General features: G+C 36.3%; 1 protein-coding gene across 6 annotated transcripts in view; it reads right to left on the bottom strand.

Annotated features, from left to right (window-relative positions):
• Positions 1–5338: 5338 nt before the first annotated feature.
• Positions 5339–26205, bottom strand: part of MICU3 (mitochondrial calcium uptake family member 3) — a 56655-nt gene continuing 35788 nt past the window's right edge. For 4 of the 6 annotated variants that reach the window (XM_037382398.1, XM_037382363.1, XM_037382387.1 and 1 more), the window contains 5 exons: positions 23955–24055; positions 21956–22127; positions 17431–17539; positions 16308–16465; positions 5339–7026 (listed from right to left, as the gene is read on the bottom strand). In XM_037382398.1, the coding sequence (XP_037238295.1) occupies positions 6916–7026; positions 16308–16465; positions 17431–17539; positions 21956–22127; positions 23955–24055 (651 nt within the window). In that variant the 3' untranslated portion in view covers positions 5339–6915. Of the gene's footprint in view, positions 7027–13346; positions 13422–16307; positions 16466–17430; positions 17540–21955; positions 22128–23954; positions 24056–26205 lie in introns of all 6 variants that reach the window. The other 2 variants (XM_037382377.1, XM_037382372.1) reach the window with 1 other exon arrangement.

Genomic DNA, 26205 nt, shown 5'->3' on the forward strand with positions numbered 1-26205 from the left:
AGTAGAAGGTTCACACACGTCTAATGAAGTTACACAGATTTCTTGAATGTATTTTCTTAAGATGTGACAAACAGTTCCTGATAATCAACCTCATAAAATAACAGTTGCAAAATGGAAGGAAATTTAAAGTGAGGATGTTTAACATATGGCAGAGAAAAACTGTCTGTTACCTATAATCTAGCACAGTGAGTCTCTTTGGAGCTCAGTTTTGTACCAGTTTGAAAGGTCATAAAATTTCAAAACAATAAGAATAAAAAAGTAAAATGAGTCACAAAAGAAACAAAAGAAAAGCAATTATGAAAATAGCAGTGTTCTCCTTAATGTGCAGCGAACTGAATACCACAGTACTGCAGTTAAGACAGCATTTGTCAAGGAATTACTTTAGCATTCATCTAGCCTCTTGCGGATTTAATATCCAAGGCTGGCCAGAAATGTTCACGTTTACTGTCCATTCATAGGTTATGATCAGTAACTGGAAATACTCTATGTGTATCTAGCTCATTACACTTCAGCTATAAAATTACTCTGAGCTCATAAGGCTACCGTTACGGCAACTGACTGTGGAAAAGTAAGTCTTTGTGTTGTTACATCATTTTAAGATGTCTTGGATTTACTGTACTAGAGTAGTTTGAAAATTATAAAGCATGATTCATTTTATACTATCATAATAACCTTCTGATCATTTTAAGCACAGTATTTCTTTCATTATCTGGACTATTAAAAAAATCCCAAAGTACGTATATGCAGAATACAGTGAATGATAAATAAACACAAATGAAAAATGGTCTTAATTTAAGAAGTATTTTTCAGACTAGGCACTTGGAACTTACAGATTCTGAACATCTCCTCCTCTGCGCAGGCAATCTGATATGGTGGAATACTTTCTCCCCCACCACATCCCGCAAATTCAGTGGAGCGGCAAGAGGAGGAGGGACAGTACACCAGGAGTATAAATAGTTGCTCTCTCACACAAGGGCAATACACAGACCAGCAGCTAGAAACAAGCATACATGTAGACACAGACAAACAGGCATACGGCGCTAATTAGGTGAACCAGTGGCTCTAGAGGGATGCTCCCTGACCTTCACAGTGACCACACCGCTTGCTTCTCTCCAGAATGTTTGGATGTTGGACCACACTTACCACACACAGAAAAAGAAAACTCTCTGCAACAACTCTGGCGTGATACCACTTAGAAAATAGATGTTGCATCCCAGCTGGAGTCAAGTACCATCTGTGTATAGTTTGTGGCTCCCAGCTACATGAAAACGAGCAGCTTAGTACCATCTCCAGTCCCAGTCTAGCTGGCAGATGTATTTTAATTGAAGGGCTGGCCCAGCCATACTCATCCTTTTGCTCTCCCTTCACCCTAACTACTTAATTATTTGCAACTGTTTGCATACCCAAACCTAACTGTTGTTGTATGCTTGTTTTTGGTTTGTTTTTTTTTTGTTTTTACTTTTCCACAGTATGGAAATTTGCCTGGTTCTCCACAGGAGAGGCTCATTTAGCTCCTCTTCAAGTAACAATGTCCTGCCTGGAACTTCCTGGTTGCTACCCCTGGATTGATACAGTACTGTATTTATCAGTCTGCCTTCAGGGAAGCTGTTTAAAGTCCTATTTGGGCTCATTATCCACCCACTTTATTGTCACTTTCAGCAGTAACTTTTTCATTGTGTTGTTTTTTCCCCAGATATATTAATCTTAAGAGTTTTAATTCCACTGCTGCTTCCCCTTTTGTCACTTAAGGTGGGAAACATGGGAAATCAAACCAGTACTAGTTCTGGTGCAATGGAGATCTGTACAGTGCCCCAAGGCATGCCTCTGCTTAGGCAAAAAATCATGATCCCTGGAGCAGAAAGCCCCTAAAGAGCTGTATGTAAGAAACCTTATCTCGCCTGGTGATGTCCCATGCTCTGTGCATCAATCCTGGGCTTTCTGCCCTTTGGTGCCGAAGTTATGTGGCTTAATGGTTGACTCCAAAAGCAGGCATCTAAATGTAAAACCCTCAGTCCAACAACCTGGGTGGTTTTTTAGATCATGTAAACCCTCTTTTACAGCTAATGCCTTGAAATGCCTTAACAGAGCTGAGCCGCTCAGTGCCTTGGTCATACATCTAGGTTTGGCCATTGTCCAGGGATGATCTACCTGCCCATGTTCATGCTTTCTATTGCTGGGGATCCTCAGAGTGTGTCTTTGTGCACAAAGTGCAGCAGCAGCCACAGTTCATTTCTTTCCACTTTCCATGGAAGTGTTTTAATTGCCAATCTGTAAGCCAGTCCTGGAAATTTGTCCACTCTCATTATGAAAGGATACAGAAAAGGATGCAAGATTCACAGTACCAGAGAAAGACGATGTATTTCCACCCCTTCTCATGCGCTGTCCACAGCACTTTTGTAATGGGGAGCTGTTTTCATTGAATCACATCTGTACTACGTGTGTGAGGTTTTTGGCTGTGTTCCTGTCTAACTGAGCCGTCTCACCCCCCTTCACAGACATGCTACTGGCCATGAAAGAAAGCACGTGAGAATGCACAGCTCCCAGGAGCAACGGCTTACGATGTCCTGGTTAACTTGCTAGTTTGCCAATTTAAAACAGTTTGTGGCATTTCTGGATCTCATGCAATTCTCTGCATGCATTTTTTTTGGACAGCCTAGGTGATTAACTTCAGACTTCATATTTTATTGCAGAGATTTGAATATAATTAAAGCTTATTTTTATAGCACTACGCTCATTTGAATCTAGATTGCAGCTTCTGCATCAGGGTTAGAGCGAGTTAAAGTTCATTGTTTTAAACCAGAACATACAACCTTAGGCAAATAACCTAAATGCACTTAACAGTAAAACTACTTATTGAAAAAAACATGGCATACAGGTATGGCTGCTTAAAAAGGAGAAGGATTATAAATGTATTGTCAGAAGAAAAGTGTAAATGAAGTTACTTGCAGTGGATAGCTATGAATCAGGAACTGGAAAAGTTCCTTTTCAATGATATTGATTTAATTTAATTTCATTTATGTTTAAATTATAGAGGACATATAAATAGGTAACTCAGCTCTGTGTACTTCTAAAAAAAACCCTAAGGAGTAATGGTTTATTTGATTATACTGAATAAACAGAAACATATTACTAAAATTAAAATACATTTAATATGTTGCTGTTTCTATGAACGTGCATATATATCAAAATTAGGTATTTTATACTAATATTTTCAAGCAGGTACTAACATTTTTATGGAACACTCCTAGCTAATAATAATGTTCCTCTGTGGGAGGAATTTGTAAGTCAAACTAGTAGTAAAAATTAACATTACCCATTCAAGATTAAAGCACACCCTTATGTATTTAATTGTGTGTGTAGGAAAAAGAATGTAATATATCCAAGGGCACCATCTGCTGACAGTTTCAGGGTGCCAAATGCTTTCATGGATTTTCAGATACACGGAAAAATACTGTACGTTCAGACCTCACATATATTTAAAAATATTCGTATTATTTTGGCTTGGTTTTAAGGGGAGTCCAAACTTGGTATTGCTACAAATTTAGGTTCAGATTGATTTTTTAATAGTGAGCTTGTGGTCTGATTCTTTTCCTTCTGCAAATATTAGTCTGGTGTTCTTTAGCTAGAAACTGTCTTGAAAGTGGCCTCAGTGGGACAAGAGAGCAAGACACATTGTTACATAAAGGATATTATGCAATGTCTAATCAAAGTGATTAAATATATAATTCCTCTATAATTTTTTTTCCCATTTTATTTCAATGCATCCTTATTCTGATATTTAGGTGGAAGAGATCAAGTAACTATAGAAACCAGGCAGCATAACCATCAATATGTTGCAAGTCACTGTTAAATAGCATTCTTTTTTCTTCAGGCTGGTACATTTCCATGTCATACAACACAAGAATCTGCAGTGGAAGTAATTTATATTGACTTACTGCCAAAATGTGTAAGGAGGGAAATTGCCACTGTGATCTTAAAAATCAGAAGAAGATTAGCAGGGAGCCGCTTGCAGTACAGGATATTCTCCCAGGAACTAGTAATTCATCAGAGATCACACAAAAGTTCGTTAGTATCACGAAGTTACCCAAAGCTGTAGGTTTAATAGTTACCATTTTATCACAATTTACAGCTGGTCTGGGCATCAGTGGGCAGTTCCTAAGCATCCTCTGAGTATCTTCTTACATTATTAGAGTTTTGTTAACTTACAGAAGAGAACAAGAGACTATTTTTAAAAAATCCTTCATTTATGCAACTTTTTCACAAAATTTAGGTGCAGCCCACACACTTTTTTTTTGTTACCAAGAATCTGGCAGATTTTGAATACGGTTTTATTGAGCACAGTAACTGCTGCCTATCCGAGGGGTGCCTCTATAGCAGATGGCATGCCCCATTACCCTGCCTTGTTTTCACCTGTCTGTCCTTGCACTTCTAGCTCTTTTATGCAGAATTCTGTGGCAGAAAAGCAAAGCTATCTATAGAAATGACCAAAAGAAGCAAACGAGTCTATTTTTTTGTGATGGTGAGATGCTCTAATTCAAAGCACTTGTACATTCATGTTATGCAAAAAAAGATTTTTATATGAAAAAAAAGAATGAGTGACATACACTGCAAAGAAAACTAGTTTCAACTGCATTTATTTTGAAATAACAATATTATATGCATATATTCATATTTATATTAAATAACTTATTATTAAACATGAGAAAATACTTTTAAAAACTAATCTGACACTTTCACATTCTATTTTATATTAAGTGACTACAGTTATGAAATACATAGAAAAATGATAAAATTGTCTCAAGCCAGCCATAAAAGCAAAGTGCACTATTGCCTAGGGCAGGGGAGGAGCAAAATGATGATGGTACTGCTTCCTCCCAGGACAGGATCACCGTGAGTGGGCAGTAGCGAATGAAGAGGAAGGACAGGAACCCCTTCAGTAGTTCCCTAGCTTTTCTTCCCTTTTTTTGACCTCCATCACTGAAGTAGCAAACTGAGTTTTGCATATGCTGACAAGAAGCAGTGAGACAATTCTGCGTACCAAGACGATACATTAAATACAATTGATTCCCTAAATGATCACACAGGGATTGCAGCTTACCCATGTTCTGTTGTGTCAATTCAAGAACCTTTATCCCAATTTATTTGACTTTTCTTGTTGTAAGTCGTTTAAGGACATCAAGGTGGAAATTTCCTAAGTATTTATCATGAAGTATTAAACGAAGTAGCATCCTTCAAAAACTTTCTGAACTGGCTTTTTCTCAGATAAAAGCCACACATTTTTTCTAAAATTCCCAGTGTGGAATTTCTTAAAAAAGAGCTTCCTTCACGTTTTGTTTTCATTTGTTAGCAGAGATGAATCTCATTATAGATCAAGCATTTCTAAACTTAGGTGTACTTAGATACTATACATCTTTTCTACTCACATGTGAAAGAAGATGGTATTTGAGCATCATGTGCACTAAATACAATTTTGAAAAGTTTGCTTTCATGTATTTAGAGTAATAAAGATTTAAAGCTATTATTTTAGTTCCATTTTAATTGTCTGACTCCACCAAATATTTGCCTTTCAGATAGCGATTTATTGACATTAGCGTGTGTGTGTGTGTATTCAGCTATAAATATTTCAAGGCACAGCTTGTTCCTAAATAGATACAGACTTACTTAATGCCCAGTGAACCTTTCCAAGAAGGATACAAGAAGTATGTGTTCATGTTTGTTTGGGTTTAATTCATACCACCTAACAACAATCTTGCAACCGAGTAAGGAAAAACACTGCTACTGAACAGCAAAGAAAAAAATTAGAGGATATGGAAAATTAATGTAACAGTGTCCTTACCACTGTTGCAGTGACTCTGCATGGCATGAAAGGGCATAGGGGCTACCGATTGCCTGTAGTCTCTGAAACCTTTGCAACGCCTAACTTATGTCCAATACTTGATGTGTAATATTCAAATAATATTACTTAGTGAGTGTTGCTTTATACTGCTGCATGCATTTGTGTTTTGTTTTGCTTTTTTGTTTGACACAAACACGTTATTTAACTATTTTTCAGATACTACATTCCAGAGTAAAAAATTAGGCAACTATAATTTCTACTCAGTGCCACTTCATATAAAAGGGCACTGTTCACAAGAAACACATGAAGTTTTATTCTACCAGAAACATATCAGTGAATTTATATGCATGGTGATAAAATTTATAATAAATATTACAAAGTGTGTTTTACTTAAAATGAATTCAAACAATTTGACTTTCCTTTGACATACTGCTTGTAAGACATCTTAAAATCTGTGCTATTCTCTTCAAAGAAAAATTAATAAACATAATAGTAAGACTTGGGAGAATCTGAACTTTATAGTCCATACAGTACCTTTCCTAGGTAAATACCTATCATTCACATTATAACCTTAACAGCTTTATTCTTTTTAAAACAATGTTTCTAAGAGTTTAATTTGTCCATTGAACTTGTATATAATTGTTAAGCTACTTAGTGTATTCTCATTCCCAATTTAGCACAAACTTTTATTAGTGCTCTTCTGAAAGCAAATTCACAGTTCTATTGATGATGCAGGCAGTTTCTCTTAATTGCCAAAATGTTTGCCTACTTAATAAGTGTAAACCTAATTTTTGTTTTGCTTTAAATGACAAACATCTCGAAATAGTAAAAAATAATATTCAAAATGTATTCTTAAAAAAACCCGCTTTTGCCAATCAGGTGATAATTAGTTTGTCATTTAAATAAAATACATACTGAAAAGCAGCTGTAAGAGTTGATGTTCACTACACTAAGTGGAAAAGAAGTCCCGTGTTTTCTATTGCAGATGGAAGATACACAATTCACCTGGTTTAGTTTGTTCTTCATTAAGAATTCATAGGGATAAACAGTTCCCTCCAGTGCAGATAATCCTTCTTCCTTCATCTCAGTGTATCTCGTCTCCGGAATTGCTTCCATAGATCTCTGAGATGTTCACTGGTTACAGTCATCACACAAGAATAATATTCCTTCCAACCATACTTCGGAGTCTCCTGTTAAAAGTGAAAAACATACACAATTGGAAAAAATACATCATTCACTAAATTCCTTAAAACTACTTTAAATTTTACTCAGATTCATACACACTAGGTGTATGTTTTAGTATTAAAATCATGAAAGATCAAGTACTTCTATAGCTCAGAAATACTTTTGTAAAATGAAGGTTATAAATCCATACACAGGTTAAGTGCGCAAAATGTATTTCACCTCATAGCACACAATTAGCATTCAACAAATAGCTTATTTATATTAAAAGCTGCAAGAAAGGATTTTATCTTTTTTTCAGGTATGTCCTGCTCTCTCTAGTTTTGTTTTTTGCCCCTTTGAGTTGACACTGTACTAAAAAGTTCACCTAAAACATGAAATAAAAAGCATAGAAATATTGATGTTCATGAAACTGAGGCTTTGGCAAAAGCCAAACTCAATAAGGGCAGATGATATGAAAGCTTCTTTATACCAGGTTACCTTAATTCTAAACTGCACTGTAGTTCAGTGATGTTAGGAAGTGCCCCTTGAACGGAGAGGAATACTAACCACGGGCTGGCCTGGGAGATTCACTAGATTCATACTGGGAGATTCATTATCTGTAGTTACCACTGGATCTCATTATTTCTTCCACTGTTCCTAACTTCACAAGCCTATTTTGATAGTAAGTATAGAAAGATGGAGAGAGACTAAGTATTAGAGCAGCTGGGGCAAGAAGCTAAGGGAGGAACTGGAATTATAATTTCTATAGGTAAATCAGAAGCATTTAGAAGTAATTTTAATTTCTAAGATGGATTACAACTGAAGCCCAGTACCTGGAGGCAAGCAGTTACAGTGTCAAGGCGTTGTGGTTTAACCTGGCAGGCAGCTAAAGACCACGCAGCTGACTGCTCCCCCTCCCCCCCGCCCCCAGTGGGATGGGGGAGAGGATCAGGGAAGGAAAAAAAAGTAAAATTTGGGAGTTGAGATAAAAAGAGTTTAATAGGACAGAGAAAGAAGGGATAACGATAACAATAATAGCAATAACAAGAAAAGAATTAAAATATACAAAAGAAGTGATGCCGACCGATGCTCAACCAGTTCCTGAGGAACAGCCCACGGCCAGCTTTCCCCCTAATTTATATACTGAGCATGGCGCCTTATGGTATGGAATATCCCTTTGACAGCTGGGGTCAGCTGTCCCGACTGTGCCCCCTCCCAGCTCCTTGTGCCCCCCCAGCCTGCTCGCTGCTGGGCTGGGGCGACGGGCAGAGAAGCCCTTGAGACTGTGTGAGCACTGCTCAGTGACAACTAAAAACATCAGTGTCTTACCAACATTAATCTCAATCTAAATCAAATCCACAAGACTATACCAGCTACTAGGAAGAAAATGAACTCTATCCCAGCTGAAACCAGGACACAGGGTGAGAAATTGCCTGACAGCTTGTTTCGGTTGAATCGAGTGAGGATGTTAAAATACTGCAACACTGCAGTACATTAAACCCAACCATTAGTGAAGCCTACATCCATTTATTCTTATCACTCATCTTGTATAATTAAAAAGCACAGAATCTTATAGAGAGGTTGTAAATACTCAGAAAACAATCTAATCCACACCAGTATATAATCCACACTTTAAATGAAGTACTAGAAACAATACTTACATGAATGCATAATTTGAGATTTATAGTCAATCTTACGAAAAAAACGCATTACTTGCAAAATGCATTGCATTATTTAGCTAAAGCACATTCAGTTGATTAACCAGTGCTTTAAGATATGCATTTCTTTTTTATGAAACATGTTGAGAGAAATGTTCATGAAAATCATTAAAAGAAAAACTGAAGTATATTAACTGTTCATCCACTTATTTCCAATGTATGCATTGTTGTATCTATTCTCAGTGTACCAAATCCATAGAAAGAACATTGTGTCCACAACTCCGCAATGCTTTCACATTTCACTGGAACATTTTCCTCTCACTGTATCCAGGCATGTTTTTAAGGTTCTAGACAGGTTTAGGATCAAAAGTCTGGGTTCTGTAATTTCCAATTATTTTTGTGAGTCACTAAGGCATACCTGTCACACACTCCACACTTTATCTGCTTTAGAGAGGTACGCAACAGTCTTTTCAATTAGTCAGCAACAGCCTCTGCTTTTTTTTTTCAAAGCTATCTCTTATGATAGATGGATTCAACTGCTGTGAACTAAAGCTCACAGTATGGAAATTAAAAGCTTTCAAAATTATACTACATGACAAATTTACTCTCTCACATGGATGAATGAATGAAATATTTACAGAAGACAGCAACGTATTGCTGGAACATGGTTGGAAATGAGGTTCAGAATCTATGCCTGAGTCTTTCACGTCTTTCTCAAAATGAAATTTCCTTCCTCAATCAGTCCCAAGATACTGGTTTTAACTATTAACTATTACTTCCTAAAAACCTTTAATCAGAAATTTAGAAAACCCACAAACCTCAGAACACCTAGAAAACAGTTCTTTTAATGCAAAAATCGTATGATTTTCAAGAAATTACTGGGACATCCAACTTAAATCTCTAGATGTACATTTGTGACATAATAATTACATTCAACACTTTAGAAGTCAACAAAATCAGAATCATAGCTTAATTGTCTAACTCCTGTGCACACAAATAGTTTAGCAACCAGTACTTTCAGATGGACTCGAACCCCTCCTGAATTGGTCTCTAGGATCCCTTTTCAGAAATTAATTCTGAAAAGGCTTTGTTAGACATTTCCTAGATAACCCTTCCACAAGGCTTTCGAAGCAGCGTTAGCTCTGCGAGGCGGCTCTCGAACGTGTGCTCTTTTCTCTTCTCCCTGCAGTGTGCGCAAAGCAGTACCTGCTGCTGCCGGGACGGGCTGTGTGCCCTGCAGCTCCGGAGAGCCCTGCTGAAAGCCAAGCTCTCCAAGAACACTGCCAGCTGTTTGGACCACACACAGCTTGTACAGTTGTTCCCCAAGGACAGATTTTCGTTATTTATTATAAGGCTATAGTAAATTTCTTTAGTGCAATTTAGAGACAGATAACGTACAGCACGACGTGCTGTTTATCCCTTTTCAGGCCGCAGATTCAAAGTACGGTATAACCTGCGGTACGTATGCCAAGTATCTTAATCTCTTTCATCAGAGTTCTAAGTTCACCACAGAAAGCGTATCAAAGCACAATGATCTGTACATTCATATTTGGAACAAATAAAACCAATAGTAATTGTACTGCACCTAACTTTGGGATGTAGTTGCAGCAGATTTTTGCATTTCACGTACATTTCTGTGTTTCTTTGTACATCAGACTGAAATTTCACTACCCAACTGAAGTTGTTCAATTTCAGTTATCCAATTATTCAATTTTTATTATCTTTTCAATTTATAAACTAAGTGGAAAATAGTTCTTTTTAGAATTATATAAATCCACTTTTACTCCTCTCTGTATGGCAAAGACATAACTATTTCTGTTCTCCTCCACAGTAACTAACTCCAAATCACTTCACATGTATTTTGGCTAAAGTTTCCATTTCCATTAACCGACACTTGCAACAAACTTTAATAGAAGTTTACAACAAATCTGAAGAAATAATGTAAATAATTTTTTTGCACAAAAAGGAACTCTGAATAGCTAACAAAGGGATATGTCACTGTAATTCATGCCAAAGAAACAAGAGGCAGTTGCTCAGGTGAAGAGCAGCAGCTGACTAATGTGTTTGCAGGGAAAAGGGGAATTTTATATATATATCTATATGAGGCTTACACTGTATTTATTCTTCAGTGCACCGGAAACAGTTGACACAGACCTACACAAGCAAGTTTAGGTACAAGAAGCATTTCTGAAGTATTCAGGAGCTTCACGTGGAACGAAGAGCAGCGTAAATAACCAGCAACCTCTACGCTATGTCAGTGAGGCTGCCTGTAGCCAAGTCTACGCACTGAGGACTAACCTGGTTTCTCTGCCTCCCAGCACATGGTGTACACATACTTGAATTTAATTTAAATTTTAATTTTTTTTTCATTAGAAAGACTTTATTCAGAGTGAACAAAATCTTATTTTTTTTCCCAGTTTACACCATCTCAATATATGAATTAATTAATTTACTGCCTGAATTCAGATCTCTGCCAAGGTGTCGATGTGTGTCAACTTGATGGTTTTACCACAGTCTCTCTTTCTGCCACCAAGCTAATTTTATTAGGCTTGATAATTAGATATTGGATTCTTTTGTGTCACTGCATTTTGTTTCACTTGATCACCTACCCTGCACTGAAATTATTAGGGAAGCATCATGACTGTGTAGCATTTTGCCAGTTTTCTGGAAGAGCTGTTCCATATCTTGAAAAGTTTACGGTTTAAACAATATTTGATACGCAACCACAAAGTAGGTTGTGGCAGAATTGGTGGGGACAAAAAGACAAAGTACTGCTAAAAATGATTTTTAAAAAGACACAGGAAAAAAAAGAAAGGAAGCTTTAAGACGCAGAAGTTTCAAAGAGGTGAAGTTACATAAAATTGATCTAAAGCCGTGATTTTCCTCTTATGTGACTGGTGAGTTAGATTACTAAAATGTTGTTTAACTATTTCATTAACCATTAACACTTTCCACTAATCAAGTGGAGAAACCAGGTGCTTTGTTAAGATCAAATTACCTGTTCTGTTCCTCACACATTAGTATAATACTTCAGGATTTGGATTATACTTATAAAGTATAATTAAAAAAAAGTTAAGAGTTAATCAAAATAATAAATAAATAATCCTATGGCTGCTAAATGTTATATGTATGAGAAAATCATATGCAGATCAAACAGAACTCTTGTCTTCTTTCAGGGAGGACAAATTGGCTGCATAAGCCTGGACATGCCCTAAGCCATCTTTACTGCTAAATTTCAAAGAACCAGCCTGTTCAACAGATGTGACACTTCACTGAAAAAACATGGTCTGAAAAGTTCCAAAGAACACAGTTTGTGATACTTGACATGTTGTGCCACAGGAACAGGTCAATTGTTTAGATATATTCCCTCTCCCTTACTGGTCTTGCACAGGGGTCTACAAAAGAAAAACATCAGTCAGGATGAAGAGCTGGTGGGCTGCCACCCCTGGGGAAGGCACCCCACCTCTCTTCCTTACAGCCTTAGATTTCACACTGTTGCTGGAAGGCAGCCATCACTCCAGATAAACAGGATCCAAGTTTCTTCACTTTGCTTTCCTGCCAGGCTCTTTCAGAATTAGGGAAGAAAGATTAAAACCAGAGGCCCAGCATGCTCAGTGGCATACAAGTGCTCAAAGAAGCATATGATAGGAAAGAGGATTCAGAAGGTCAGAGGGCAATATGATAATGTAGGGAGGCATTGAGTTATTCAACAAAAAAAATCTCAGCTTCATATTGTGCCTCAGAATTAAAAACAGTGGGGGAATGACAGTCAACCCTCCTGGCTCAGGAGCACGAGATGTGCTGGCTGCCCCATGGAGTCCTCATACCAGACCACTGGCCATGGGGACTTGTTTGTCATGGTGTATATTTCTTTGTTCCTCCCCTCTGCAAAGTAATACACCTGGGACCTACATTAGCCATTAACAGCCTTTGTGGCAACCGCTATATAAATATAAACAGGAAAAAAGTGCTGGCACCAAAACCTCAAATCGCAAGCTCTTGCCCTACGTAAGAACAGAAACATCTACGAATGCATTTCTGCTGTGTCCACCGTGTGACAAACAGTTCCACAATACGGCTACAGAATACGCACACCCCAGTTTTTACACTGAAACCCACAGTACGATCTAATTGTAAGAATGAATATTCATGTAGTGGATACACAGCAACAGCCATGGTAGCATCGGCAACAGTGCCAATTTTTGAAAATTGCTGGTATAGCATTAATCAAGCAAAAAATGTGTTATTTTTTTCAAAACTGTAACTGTATAAATCAAAGTAGAATCAAGTTACGAACAGCATCTCAGGAAGAAAAATCTGCCTCTAGAGTCTTCATTGGCAAGTATTTACTAGCTATAGGTACCTGAGAAATTATCTGAAAAGTGGTCACAGGACAGACAGAAAACAGCAACAGAAACCATGAAAGAGAACTTTTCCTTGTTTCAAACACAGCACAAAATTGCAGCTGGCGTACAAAACAGTGACAGTGTGAGTCAGCCATTGCCAACTCCAGAATAAAATTCTACTGCTTGTCAAAGTCACAACATGACACTTCGAGCTACTATGTTGCTCACAGTCAGGTAACCTATTGCTGAATCTTTGGAACGGGAAGCAAAGCAGCGACAATTTAACATTCAGCCATTCCTGTAAGCATGCCAGCACACTCAGACTGGGCAGCTAACACATACCGTCATTTATCTGCTATAGAGCTCCTTCCTCACGCAGGATTTGAAAGTAGTATACCTCTGTATAGGTTTGTAGCCCTGTGGAGCAGAAGATGGAGAAGTGCGCAGATGCAGACGACATGTGAAGGCAGCCAGAAGTACGCATAAGACAACAGTACCATGAAATTACAAAAAAATGGCTTTAAGTGACGAATAGCTAGAAGATACAGTATAGTGTGTACTAGGTAAAATGTTTATCATTTAGTCATTAAGTTCCAAATATTTCAGTTTAAAAATGGAATTTATATAGGAAAGAGAATGTTCTTTTATATATATATATATATATTTTTTAAAAAAAAGGAAATAACTATTTTAAACCAAACAGCAAGCAATAATAAAGCTTTTCATGTCTGCACATTTTAGTAAGTTCATGGTAATACTCTGACTGACCACTTGATGGCAGCTTAATATACTAGTTGGTTTCAAATTATTAAAACCAAAAAAGGTTTCAGATTATAATACCATGTTCCAGAAGGAGACACATTCCATTTGACAAACTCTTTAGGAAATTTACTTTTCCAAAACCATATCTAAAATAAAAGTTAAAAATGAGTATTTTTATTACATTCCTCTAAGGGGTAGTACCTGCCCTACCTCAAGTTTCTGATTTTATAGCTAAGCTTTTAAATAGGACAGAGCTGGTAGGTACTGACCGACCTTTCAGAACTCCAGTTTCACTGCAATTGTGTAATTCTTTGCTCTTAAATATGCTTGCTTTAGTCAGATTATATAACTACAAAATTCCCTTTTCTAAAATATACGGTCCTAGTACCAAGCTCTGTGATGCCCTAAAGATTCTTCTGGGCAAACATTTTAGTAAAACAACTTTTAAAAAAGCAGAATTACTAAGTATACAATGTTAATTTTAAAATCACACTTCAAATCATAGGCCTATTCTAAACTGTTATTTTTAGATGTTTTTAGAGTGATAATCAAGAGACTACATTTGATTTGGGCAGACATTAATTGTAGGATACTTAGCATTAAAATCAGGCATTTACACTTTATAAATAGGTTGAAATTTCTCACGGCAAAAATTTCCATATTGCTACAAAATACTGCATATAACGTTCTTTTATCTGTATAATGGAACTGACCAAATATTAATATGGATTCAAAACAGTAATTAACAAAGAAAAGATTAGTGATTTGTTAGTTTTGATTTAGCACAAGACAACATTTGAGCCTTCCACATTGTAGCAGGAAGAAGGTAAATTTTTACTTATTTCAGCCACACCAAATACTGTGTAACTTTTAAAGTACAAACATTAGAAAGCAACGAATGACACTTTCTGCCAATTTGTTCTGGGCAAAAAGTTCTTACGTGTTTTCTTGTGGTAATGTAATTGTCTTGGAATACTATTGATTAGTGAAGGGAATGCATTTTTCTGAATAATCTAAGAAGTCTGCATGTAGGCATGTCTGAATGTAACTGACTTACAGGATCAAATCATGACCATCTCCTATGCAATCCAGGAGACAGATCTAATTAAAACTAGATGTATCGTTTGTTAAGGATGGTGCTATTCTTCTAAACATCCACGGCTATTCTCTATGGTTCTGTTACAGTCCACTGGCATATTTTATAGGGGCCTAGGCGAAAGAAACATACATGCCTAAGACTGAATAGCGGTGGATGATATAGATTCTTAAGGATTATATGAGATTTCTGTCATGCATTTTGTGAAATAGAAACATGTAATACATTTACAGGAATTACTTAGTAAGCAGACTGTTTTCTGGTTAAATTAACATACACTGCACACTTACAATTAGTAAACAATTAAAACATATAGCTGAACATCTTGAAACAGTTATGAAACAATCAAAATTCCCACACCATAATAAAAGGAACTGAGGACCAACAAGGAAATAAGTTGTTACAAATGCAGTGGTTGTTATCCACATTTTATGTTGGATCGTAATACTACAAAAATAACAAGTAAACTATTAGACTCAACACCACTTAGTAGAAAGTTCTAAAATCATATATAGGAAGCTAACTAAAAATGACTAAAATTACATTACAGAAATAACATACTGAAATGTGAATTTAGGAACCATAATACACTTTAAGATTTATGTCTAAGTGATTAGGTCGTCAGTAAGAACACTATTTTACATTTAGTTAAATATGTTAACACCTGATGTATGAACAAAAAAATGTGTCTTTTATTGATTATACTCTTCATTAAAACTTTTTCTGCTATTACAGAATTCCCCTGTACTACACAGAACCTGAAGAGGGCAGCAAGGCCTATACATTCACCTAAAAGGCAAAGGGTGATTTACAAGCTTGTTCCCTATGAAAATTTTCTGCAAGTAATTTCCTGCCCTCTACCTTACTGTAATTTAATATATTAGATACAGGGTTAAATTATCAAAAGCAGCTTTGAACTAGAACATAGCATTGTTCAGCACCACTTCACTAATTCTTTATTTGAAAATTAAAGCTATCTTCTGCTGCAACTCTTTTCAACAGTCCTTATCAATACTTGGTATTTTAAATAAGTTTTAGAAGAGCCAGTGGCTGACCCTTAACTAAACTGTCCGAGTTTGAGAGAGACAAACTCTCTTTTCCCTGCAAACAACCCGGACATAATTGCTACCCTTGTTAAAATTCTTAACGCCAAATCTATCAGTCACACAATACAGAAGAAATGACAGTATACAGAGGATTTCTCATCTCCATTTTGGTTTGTGTATTACAAAGGTACATTATGCCCTCTATGTATTAATTTCTAATTAAAAAATCAAGAATTTGAGAAGCAATTTATCTTACAGACTGCTTCAAGATTTCTGTAAAACATATTTCTTTAAACATATGCACTGATGGTTTGCAACCTACTCATGCTATAGGTGCTGAAGTAAGTAGTGGTAAGTAATAAAGTCAACTAAGATAACTATAAAAATTAGAATCCTTACCCTAAACCCTCGATTGAGTCTGTCTTTCATAATGCCGATAAATTCTTTATAACTCAACTGGTCATCTCTGTCAACATCAAAAATCTTGAACACTGTGTTCACCAGATGTGGTGAAAGCTTCACACCTGTGGCTACATACACAGCACGTTTGAATTCATCTGCATAAAAAGACATCAGAAGAAAAAATAAAATATATAAATTTCATCCTACTTTGTAGACAACATATTATGAAATACAAGTCGACTTTTAACTTCAGTTTTCACATTTAAACACTAAATAAGAAAATGTGAAAATTAGGACTGTTTCACAGTTCTAAACCAAGTAGTTCTCAACTGATATAAAATGATACTGCTTAATTGCTGTCAACTCTTTTACACAACACAACAGTCCATATACTACACTACAATAACAAAATTAGAAAATCATATTATAATTAAAATTGTTATATATATACTGATGGACTCAATTGACACATAACAGAACCTAAGAAACAGAGCGCAGAGAAGCCAGCATACCGCTTCGGCAAGGCTACGTAAGGAAGCACTAGGCTGGTGTTACTGTGTCAGACCCATGATGGTGCTCCTTGAGGAGAGCACAGAAGTCTGACCGCTTCACATATTGTTCACCTTGCAGCCCCCAAGCAAGTAAACTGTTGTATTAAGGATTTTAGGCAGTACACACCTACCTAGTTCTTTCAGTACCCACTTATTGATTTGTTAAAAACAATCTGTCTAATCCCTCTTTGGACCTTCAGACACCGTTTCCTTCTTGCAGCCTTTGTAGCAGGCCAGATTCTATATGCCCACTGTGTAAATAAATGCTTTTGTTTGCTTTAAACTGATCTCTTATTGGTGTCATCTAGTGCCTCTTGACTCTTGTATGGTAGGATCTGGTGATCAACTATTCTGCATTCAGCTTATTCACGTCTTACATGACTTTGTAAAGCTTTATTGTATCTCTGACAGTATGACCAAGCCTTCTCCTCTCAAAGCTGGAGCCCTAGGCTTTTTAGCATTTTACCTGAGGCACTAAAACTCCAAACTAGAATTACAAAATATTTTGTATTTTTGTCAACCGTTCTCTATCTTTATCAACAGATTTTTATAATAATATAAATACTTACCTTGACCTATGGAACGACTTGCAAAATTATACATTTGCATTGCAATTGTGAAGTCTTCTAGGTTGTTCAAGAATTGGAAAAATGATCTAAACTCATCAAACGTGATACCCTAAAAAACAGAAGAATACACACCGTAAGAATTATCAGCAGTGATGACAACTGAATAAATACACCTTGCAGTTACATATGTCTACTTCAATTAAGAATAGATACTGCACACATTGAAAAAATACAGATTTGTACTGAAAGTCAATAAAGTAAAGAACTGGGAGTCTCCTGAGGAATGCAAGATGTCTTCCCTCTTTGCCACTGCAATGGATAGCAATTCTTACCCAAAAAGCAGTCAAAAATATTGTTCCATTGCTTAAGGCAATCTTTAGGAATTCCAGGATTATTATGATACAGCAGTTAATATTGAGAGTAAGAGTCTAGGTTTGCATGAATATTGGAGCATGCTTACTATTGAAAACCTGCAAACCACTATTATATATATGTGAGTACGTGCACTCACATAAATACATTGAATGAATTCATAAATATAAGTTATGACCTAACTTAAGTCCTCTACTTTAAGATGAAGTTTTTACATATCCAGATTTAGATACCTGTCTCTTCAGCTGATACTCCACGTATCAGGTATTGCAAGGTTTGTCCTGCTTTTTAAAAAAATCCTTTTGCATTTTAACCAGACTTCAGGGAATCTTGTGAGAAATTTTCTCTGAAAATGCTGTTGTTAAAATGCCTTATTTTTTCTTCTTCCTTTAAAGATACTTACTTGTTCTGCTTTTCTCTCATCTTAGCTACAAATTCAAAGACCTGATAACTACCTCTAAATCAATTTTGAAAGAGACCTTAAACAGAGACTTTGAATTAAGCCAGGACCACTGCCTGTATCTCATTCTCCACGGTCTGTCAGCCATTCTGAACATGGGATGGCACTCTTTCGTCAAACCTTGATCTCCCTGGCCTCCCTTAACTATCATTCGTGGCTATTCTTGTGTCTGTTTTTATCCTTTTGTCCTATTGAATTATGTCTCTCTGAAAACAAACCTGAAGATAACAGAAAGGCCTGCGAGCCTTTCTGTTCAAACTGAAGTCTTGACCTATGTCTCTCCTCCAAGATATACACAGTCATCACAGTATGGCGGAATATACCGTAGGTTTGTGGCAGAGCAGAAAATGGCAGAGGTTGGGCACAAACCCATATAAGACAGCAAGCAGTGTGGTAAATGTGGAGAGCAATATAATATTGTTAAAATAAAAGATTTTAATGGGCCTCCAGACACTTGAGGTGTAAACCACTGCTTATGTGGTCCTATCTAAGCTCTAGCTGAGATTTTTAAACAGTTTGATTGGAGAGCTTGACATATCTCCACCATGAATTGCTTTTCTCAACAAGCATATTTATTCTCTGTTTCACCCTTTGCAATTGGGAGGAAACTCTCATAGACACCAGCCAAACCACCGCCCTATGACATCTAATATGACATCAAACTTTAAGTCCAAGTTCTGTTTCTTGCACTGTTTAGACTGAAAACTCTCTGGGGTTTTTGTAATATATTTGTGAAATACCAAGATCAGTGAAACTTCAGTCCCCTGGTGAGGACTCTCAGTACTATGGCAAAACAGCAATAACAGAAAACGGCCATCAAAGTCTTGAGCTGCCATTTTTCAGTTCACAATAATCTTTACAAATCCTTAATTTGCACCAATTTGTCTGTGAAGTTTCTGAATGTGAGAGATACTGTAAGAGGTCAGGCTACTGCAAAAATCCTGGCTCCTTCCATGTAACTAGGCAGGAGATGACCAGTCTAGATGGAATGTAGCCCTTGTGTAGGAAAGGCTGAGAACTGCTGGTCTACAAACAAGCCTTTGTGCTTCTGTGTTTCTACTTGTGATGAAAACTGCTGCCACAAGTTTACACTGGAGATGAAGCAGGGAAATAAAGGAGCCACACCTGCAGTCCATGGCTAAACTGTACAAATTCCAAAACATTTTAGCAATGAAAAAGATCTCTGGCTTTATTTTAGACTTCTACAGCTTCTGCTGAAATCATCTGTAACCATTTCCTCTCAAGGAAAGCCAGCAAAGGACACAAAAGAGGCAGAAGGGCAGACAAAATGACACTCAAAGAGAGTTGGGCATACAGCATTCTACTGTCCCTCTCCTTTCCTAGGACCATATTCTGTTCAACTGGTAATTGTAAAAACATTTATCAATTTGCCATATGTTTTGCATTTTGACATAGGAAATTATCTATGTGTAGATAACCCAGAATTTTCCTACTGGAAACTATTTCTTTTCTATGTAAAAGGAAGCCAACTTTTATTTATTTGGACAGATTATATTTTACTACAGCAAATAAAACTGTTACATTAATGCACCAACGCTGTTAGAATGCGTAGACTTTCTTTAGGAGCTGCTATTTGTAGTAATTCAATGTGCCAGCTTAAGTGAATCACTGCTTGGCATCTAGTTAGTAAAGGGAGGAAAACATCCTGTGAGCAGGCAGCCTGCCAGCTGAACATTTTAACATGACTTCAGTACACCAAATGATCATCGTGTTGCTTTAGAGGCTTCTACATACAGCGCCAAAAAAGATTAACATTTTCAACTGCAAAAGTAGCTGCCTATTACTTGACAGGCTAGACTAAATTTTCTTCTAAATGGAATCCTCTGATTCGTATTAGTATTGCAGCATACCACTGTAATAATGAGTAGGTTTTGAATTATAATGTTATTACAAGTGTAACAAAGTGCAAACATATGAACACCACCTCCATGGCAATAAAGAGGCAAAATCCCATTCTCAAAAGCCTGGGGCCAGCACAAGAGACGTCACAGGGGTTTACTTTTTCCACTGACAGCACATTTACCAAGCCAGTGATACGGAGCTACGGAAAATGGCAATGTCTTGTTTTACTTAATGGAGGTATAGCATATGACATACAGCTATATGGCACTGGTCAAGTGCCAGGATAGTCCCAGAACACACCATAAGCAAACCAGTAACTGAGACTGCCTTCTATGTGGAAGTTTGCTTTAGCTGGTGGTCCCACCAGAGACCAAGAACTACTGTGAAAGACCTTGTATCCGAACAGTGGCATTGGAAGCCTTAAGAGAGGAACTTCAAAGAATACTTCTTTGGGTTTAAAAGAAAGTCTGTATTTATATTTACTTAATTGACTTCATTTTTGCCATTCAAAGAAGTATTTCTCTATACCTACAACTGTCATTACTTTTCAGTTACCCAAGTTATACTTGTGTCGTCGTTACACAAGCCTCAAAGTTTGTTGGTTTTTTTTCTTTTTCAGATTTACCCCTAAACAAAAAACATCTGGGAACCATGCCAAAAGGGCTTTATACCACTTCTGTTGCACTGTCTTGGCTTTGAATATTGAAAGCTGCATATGCCTTTTAGAGTAGTTAGAACTGAGCGCCTCAGTGGCTCACCTGGGAACTCAGAAGGGGTCACTGCACAGGAACCCTGATCCCAGTTATTACCACTTTATCTTACACCTAAACTGGTGCAAAAGAGACAGCCCTGATTTCCCTTTCTACTCCACAGCTATGTTTATCTCTCAGTGGACCTAAATGCTGTACAACCATGGGAAGAATCAAATAATCCAGATATTTTAAGAGAAAACTGTTGATTTTCGGAATGTGCTTCTATCGGGTCAGCTGATTTCTCTTACTTTGTAGAAATGACAATGTAATTTCTCAAATAAAAAACCAACACAAAAACAAACAACAAAACAAAAAAAACCCTGTCCAAACCAATCTATTACTTTTCTTCAAAACTCTGCTGCCAATGCTATTAAAATAAATAGCTATTGAAAAAGTTACGATTTCCAGGACAGATTAATCTGATCTCGTTCTGTAAACACAAACAGGAGTATATCCAAAACATCCCTTTCAACATTATCCTATTGATTTCCAATGATGCATAGTTGCCACTACATTTCTCTCAGATACACTTCTGACAACTCATTTGTTGTGAAACAAATGGACTATCTACCTCATGACGTTTACTGTTTTTATTATCTTTTCTATCTCTTCAGCCATTAATAATATACTGTATACAAGTGATCCGTTCTTAAGACTATAAAACGACTCTGTAAGAGGTGTCAAGGTTATTTCTGAGGACGAGCTATTCCAGCGGCAGTGCAAAAGAGAAGAAAAATAGTTCTTTTAATGCTTCATTGTTAGAAAACTGTTCTTTATCAAGTCTTACAGTTTATGCAGTTTAAATTGAAATGTCATATAATACAAAGCTTTGTCACCTAAACTTCAAAAATACCACTAGCTACATCCTATGGAACCTAAGTCCACGCTATTTACTCTTCTACCTCTATTCAGTAAGTAATCTGAAAAATGTGAGAGACACAGCTTATGATCCGAATAAAATCCTGGTGGTAGTTAATTCAGTGACAGAATCTCATTCAGTCCAACAAGGCTATGTTCTCATCTTGATGACACCGGGACTGGATGCTGCGGCCCACTGCTGTTCTAGCTAAACAATTACCTTTTCTTCAGGAATCCTGCAGCGCATGTTTTCCAGGTAACTTGATGTATTTTCCACATTTGTATACCTCAAAAGAATATGGGCAAAGTCTTCCTCACTGATGGTGTTCATCCCATTAGAGTAGGAAAGAAATTCTATCTCTAGAACCTCAGTTTGTAGGTTATCCATAAATCTAAAACACAAACATAAATATGAATAAATAATAATACCTTGTATTTCTACTATTCGTGTCCTTAAAAGAGTCGTAGAATATGAAGCCGAACAGCATTATGCAAGTTAGTTCCCTCTTCATAGCACTGACGGCAATTTTGGTAAATCTCTTATCTATGTTGACACATTTTCTAACAATACATCAATCTTAACTCAAAGATGAAGTGTTTTATTAAGGATTAGAATGACTTAATACTTACATTTCTGATTTACTTCTAGTGTGTGTTTGCTTAATTTTCTTCTTCAGTGGGTCCCTGATATTTATTTATGTCAAAAATTCCGCCATGGTACTAAATTAATTCCCAAAATTTACTCCCCATATAGCTACTTACAGATTGCAATCAAACCTTACCTTTCTCTTCTTAACAAGCTAAGTATGACGAAGTCTTGCAGCCTTTCTATCTAAACTATTTTTTTTTTTTGTAATACTTCACTATTCTTGTGATTTTTCTATAAACTCTTCCCAACTTAGCAACATATTTAGTATCTTCTGGACACCAAAATTGGTTAAGAGCTATATATAAAGTATATATAAAACCAGCTACATATAAAAAGGAAATATAACTTCCCTGATTCTGCTTGATGTTCTAGTTATACAACCAAGGATGAAATAAGCTCTCCAGTCATAGTACTGCACCGGGAGCTCATGTTCATCTGACTGACAATCACAACCTGTGACATTTCCCTGTTACAGGTTCTCAAGAGTCCCCATCCTGTAGACATTGCCTGCAACACTCCCTCCTGATATATAACTTGACTTCTAAGAACTATGAGGAGCTCAAATCAAAGGGATGTCTAGGCAAATGTGTAAGTGCAAGGTAAATGTACAACCGCATTTCCCTCACCAGTCCATAGTTTAATGATCTTTTGAGCTGGTGAAGTAGTGAATAAAACTTGATGGATCCCTCTTTCATTAAACATCTGCTAGGTTTTGATCTCTTTAGCATTCACATCTTACAGCAATAGCTGTACATTTTAACTAGATGCCTTTTGAAAAAGTACCTTCTTTTCTGGTTCTTGTTTTGAACTCACATCATGATTTCACTTGATGAGATAGTTTATATATAATGTGAAATACTGAACACTTTTCATGACATACATAATTTTAAGGCAAAGTATTTTGCAAACATCCATTTTATTAGAATGCGTAGTTAAGTGGTAATTATAAAGACAATATGTATTGGGAGTATTTACTGAGGAAACAATAACCAAATACCATCTCTTTCAGTTACACAAAAACATACAGTTTTATGGCTCTGTTTTTATGGCACTCTCCCTATATTTTTGAATTCTGTTTTAACTGGAGTAATGATTAAGCCAATGGCTTCCACTGTGTTTTCACTTTTTCCCAAAGAAGCTTGTTCTAGGGTGCCTACATGGTATCTTCAGAAAAATTGTTACATTTAAAGATGTCCCCAAGAGCAGAGATGCACACACAAATTTTTTTTTAAAACACTGACAAACAGGGGAAACAATAAAAATAATTCAAAACCAAGAAGAAATTCCTACATACCAGTAAGAACAGGGTTGGGGTATAACCACTCCACCCCAAGCCAACTACGCACACAAGTGCTATCAAAAGTTGCCAATGCAGCAGCTTTAGTACAGGACTTTTTCTTGCTGGTCCACTTACTGTTTTATTTTGTTCTTTGCATATATAACACACACAAAGGGAACATAAACTATTATACATGCCCGCATAAACTATGCGTATAGTAATACAATACACATTAAGTGGAACAAGCATGCAAGTATTTTTTACAAGGAATTAAATAAAATTGAGACTCACCTATAAAAATCTTCAAAGTTCAGTTCAGCTTTTCCTCTCTTGCCGAAAAAGTGTACAAGCAGTGTAGTATCTGACAGTGAACTTGACATATCATCAGTACGCTTAAATATTAGAATAAAAGAAATTAAAGGCCATGACTGGATCAGTTACAGAACTATAATCTGAGAATGCCTATCCTCACAATAGACCTTTCTATTAGAAGAGTTCGTTTTATGTTTGCAGTCTTAAGAAAAACTTCAGCATTAAAATCCTTTAAATTAATATAGTCATGCAATTTTCACACAAAATGGCATTAGGTTGTTAATTGCATTTAGTAGAAAACACTTACAACAACAATATAAAGGAAGCTGCAATGAAGGGGGGGGAAGCATGAAAAATAAAACCAGAAACTCTTGAGAAAAAGAAGTTCTAGTCATTTCTGAAAACCATAAAAATAACTCCATTCAGACAAAATCTCCTTTCCCTTCTAATGTGCAACTACAAAGAAACTAAGGGACATTACTTCATATACTTTTATTTTATATTTCAAAATTATTAATATGGGATTGTATTCCAAAACTACTCACATCAGTCAGGTGTACTTTATATGATTCTTTTCTATAAGCAGCAGATGTCTACAGTTTAAATTTTATTGCCCAAATATATGTAAAATAACAGAATTGAAAAAATGTTGAAATCACGAAGTAATATTTTGAGTCATTCTCTCAAGAACGTTCCTTATCCACCAGGTCTGTGGTCTCTGCATCAAACAAGAATCTCTGAACATGTACTAATTCTCTTTCCTCAAAAAATAGTGACTTTGAAGGCACAGAATTAGAGTAGTAATACCAACTAATTTTGAGCATATGTAATAGCAAGAGTTGTAAATAGGAAGATATGCATATAAACAGAAGTAACTACCACCTGATTGTGCAACACTGTACTTTTTTACTACATTTTCATTATCCATAAGTGTCACGTATGTGCATTGATTTAAGCTCTTTTACAAAGAGTCTCTTGATATACTGAAAAGCTAGAAAAATAATTCAGTAATATAAGGCTCCTAAGCAAGCCATAGTATTCCACCATGGCAATGTCCTTCTGGCATTAACATGCATCTGCCAACATTTGAAATTGAAAAAGTAACACATTTAGTCTCCCTGCTGCACATGCCTAGGGAGAACCTTCTGTCTGTGCTCTCATTTTTCTTGCAAAGACAAGATCCTACCAAAAGCAAAGAGTGGGAGCCAGTAGGTTTTGCTCTGCCTATGCAAGCTACCACCCATCAGCAACACCATATTTTTGTGGAAGTGTGCCTGCCAACTCTACTGTGAAATGTACAGAACAGAATATACAGTACGGCAACCTAGTAAGTATATGGGAGATGTAGTAGTACTAATTTATCACCATAACGATAGTTTACAAACCTACGGGATTTACTCTAAGTATAGGAAACAGTTTATACAGATCTATAAAGATCTGCATATACAAACCTGCAAGCTGCACTCAAAGAGTCCTTCAGGTCTGACTTGATTTCATAACTGAAGAGGCTATAAATTTGTAACAGATGGAGAAACTCTAAATGAAGAAACTAGGAAGACATTTTGAACACTATGCAGCAGTTCAATGTCATGTACCATGAAAAACCATTTCACAGCTACATTCTCTGCAATATACTCTATTAATTTCAAATGTACACACTGATTTGTAAAAAATGTAAAATGCAATATCCATTAAAAGTATTTCTGTATCAACAACAAGGAAAAAATGAGGCAGTAAAAATACTGATCCTTTCAACATCCAAGAACTAAAGAAATGAGAGAGACTTTTCTGTACTTCAGTATAATCAGTTCAGGATTCTCAAGATTGTATTACGTGTGCTCTAGCTTCCTCTTTATTCTCATATTCTTCTCCAGGGAGAAATAAGATGACATAGTGTATATATAGGTAGAGAGATATTTCATGTCCTTCAATTAAGACAGCACTGCTCTTCAAGTGAGCAAACTAATTCAGAAAAGTAATCACTATTTGTCTTTTAATATTGTTACCCTCCACTACAGAACACAATATACTGAAATGCAGATACCCTGATTTCTTATGTCTTTTAAGCAATTAAATCCCTAAGCACATTCAAACAATTTCCCTCAAGTACACTGAAAAGATATCAAATGTTAAATTACAGCCTTTCATCTTGCAAAAACATTTCAAAACCTTAGACTTAGGTTGCATTCACCCATATCTAAAGAACCATTTAAAAAAAATACAATCTGTA

The sequence above is a fragment of the Falco rusticolus genome, chromosome 1 (genome assembly GCF_015220075.1).
Source record: "Falco rusticolus isolate bFalRus1 chromosome 1, bFalRus1.pri, whole genome shotgun sequence".
Taxonomy (NCBI): Eukaryota; Metazoa; Chordata; class Aves; order Falconiformes; family Falconidae; genus Falco; species Falco rusticolus.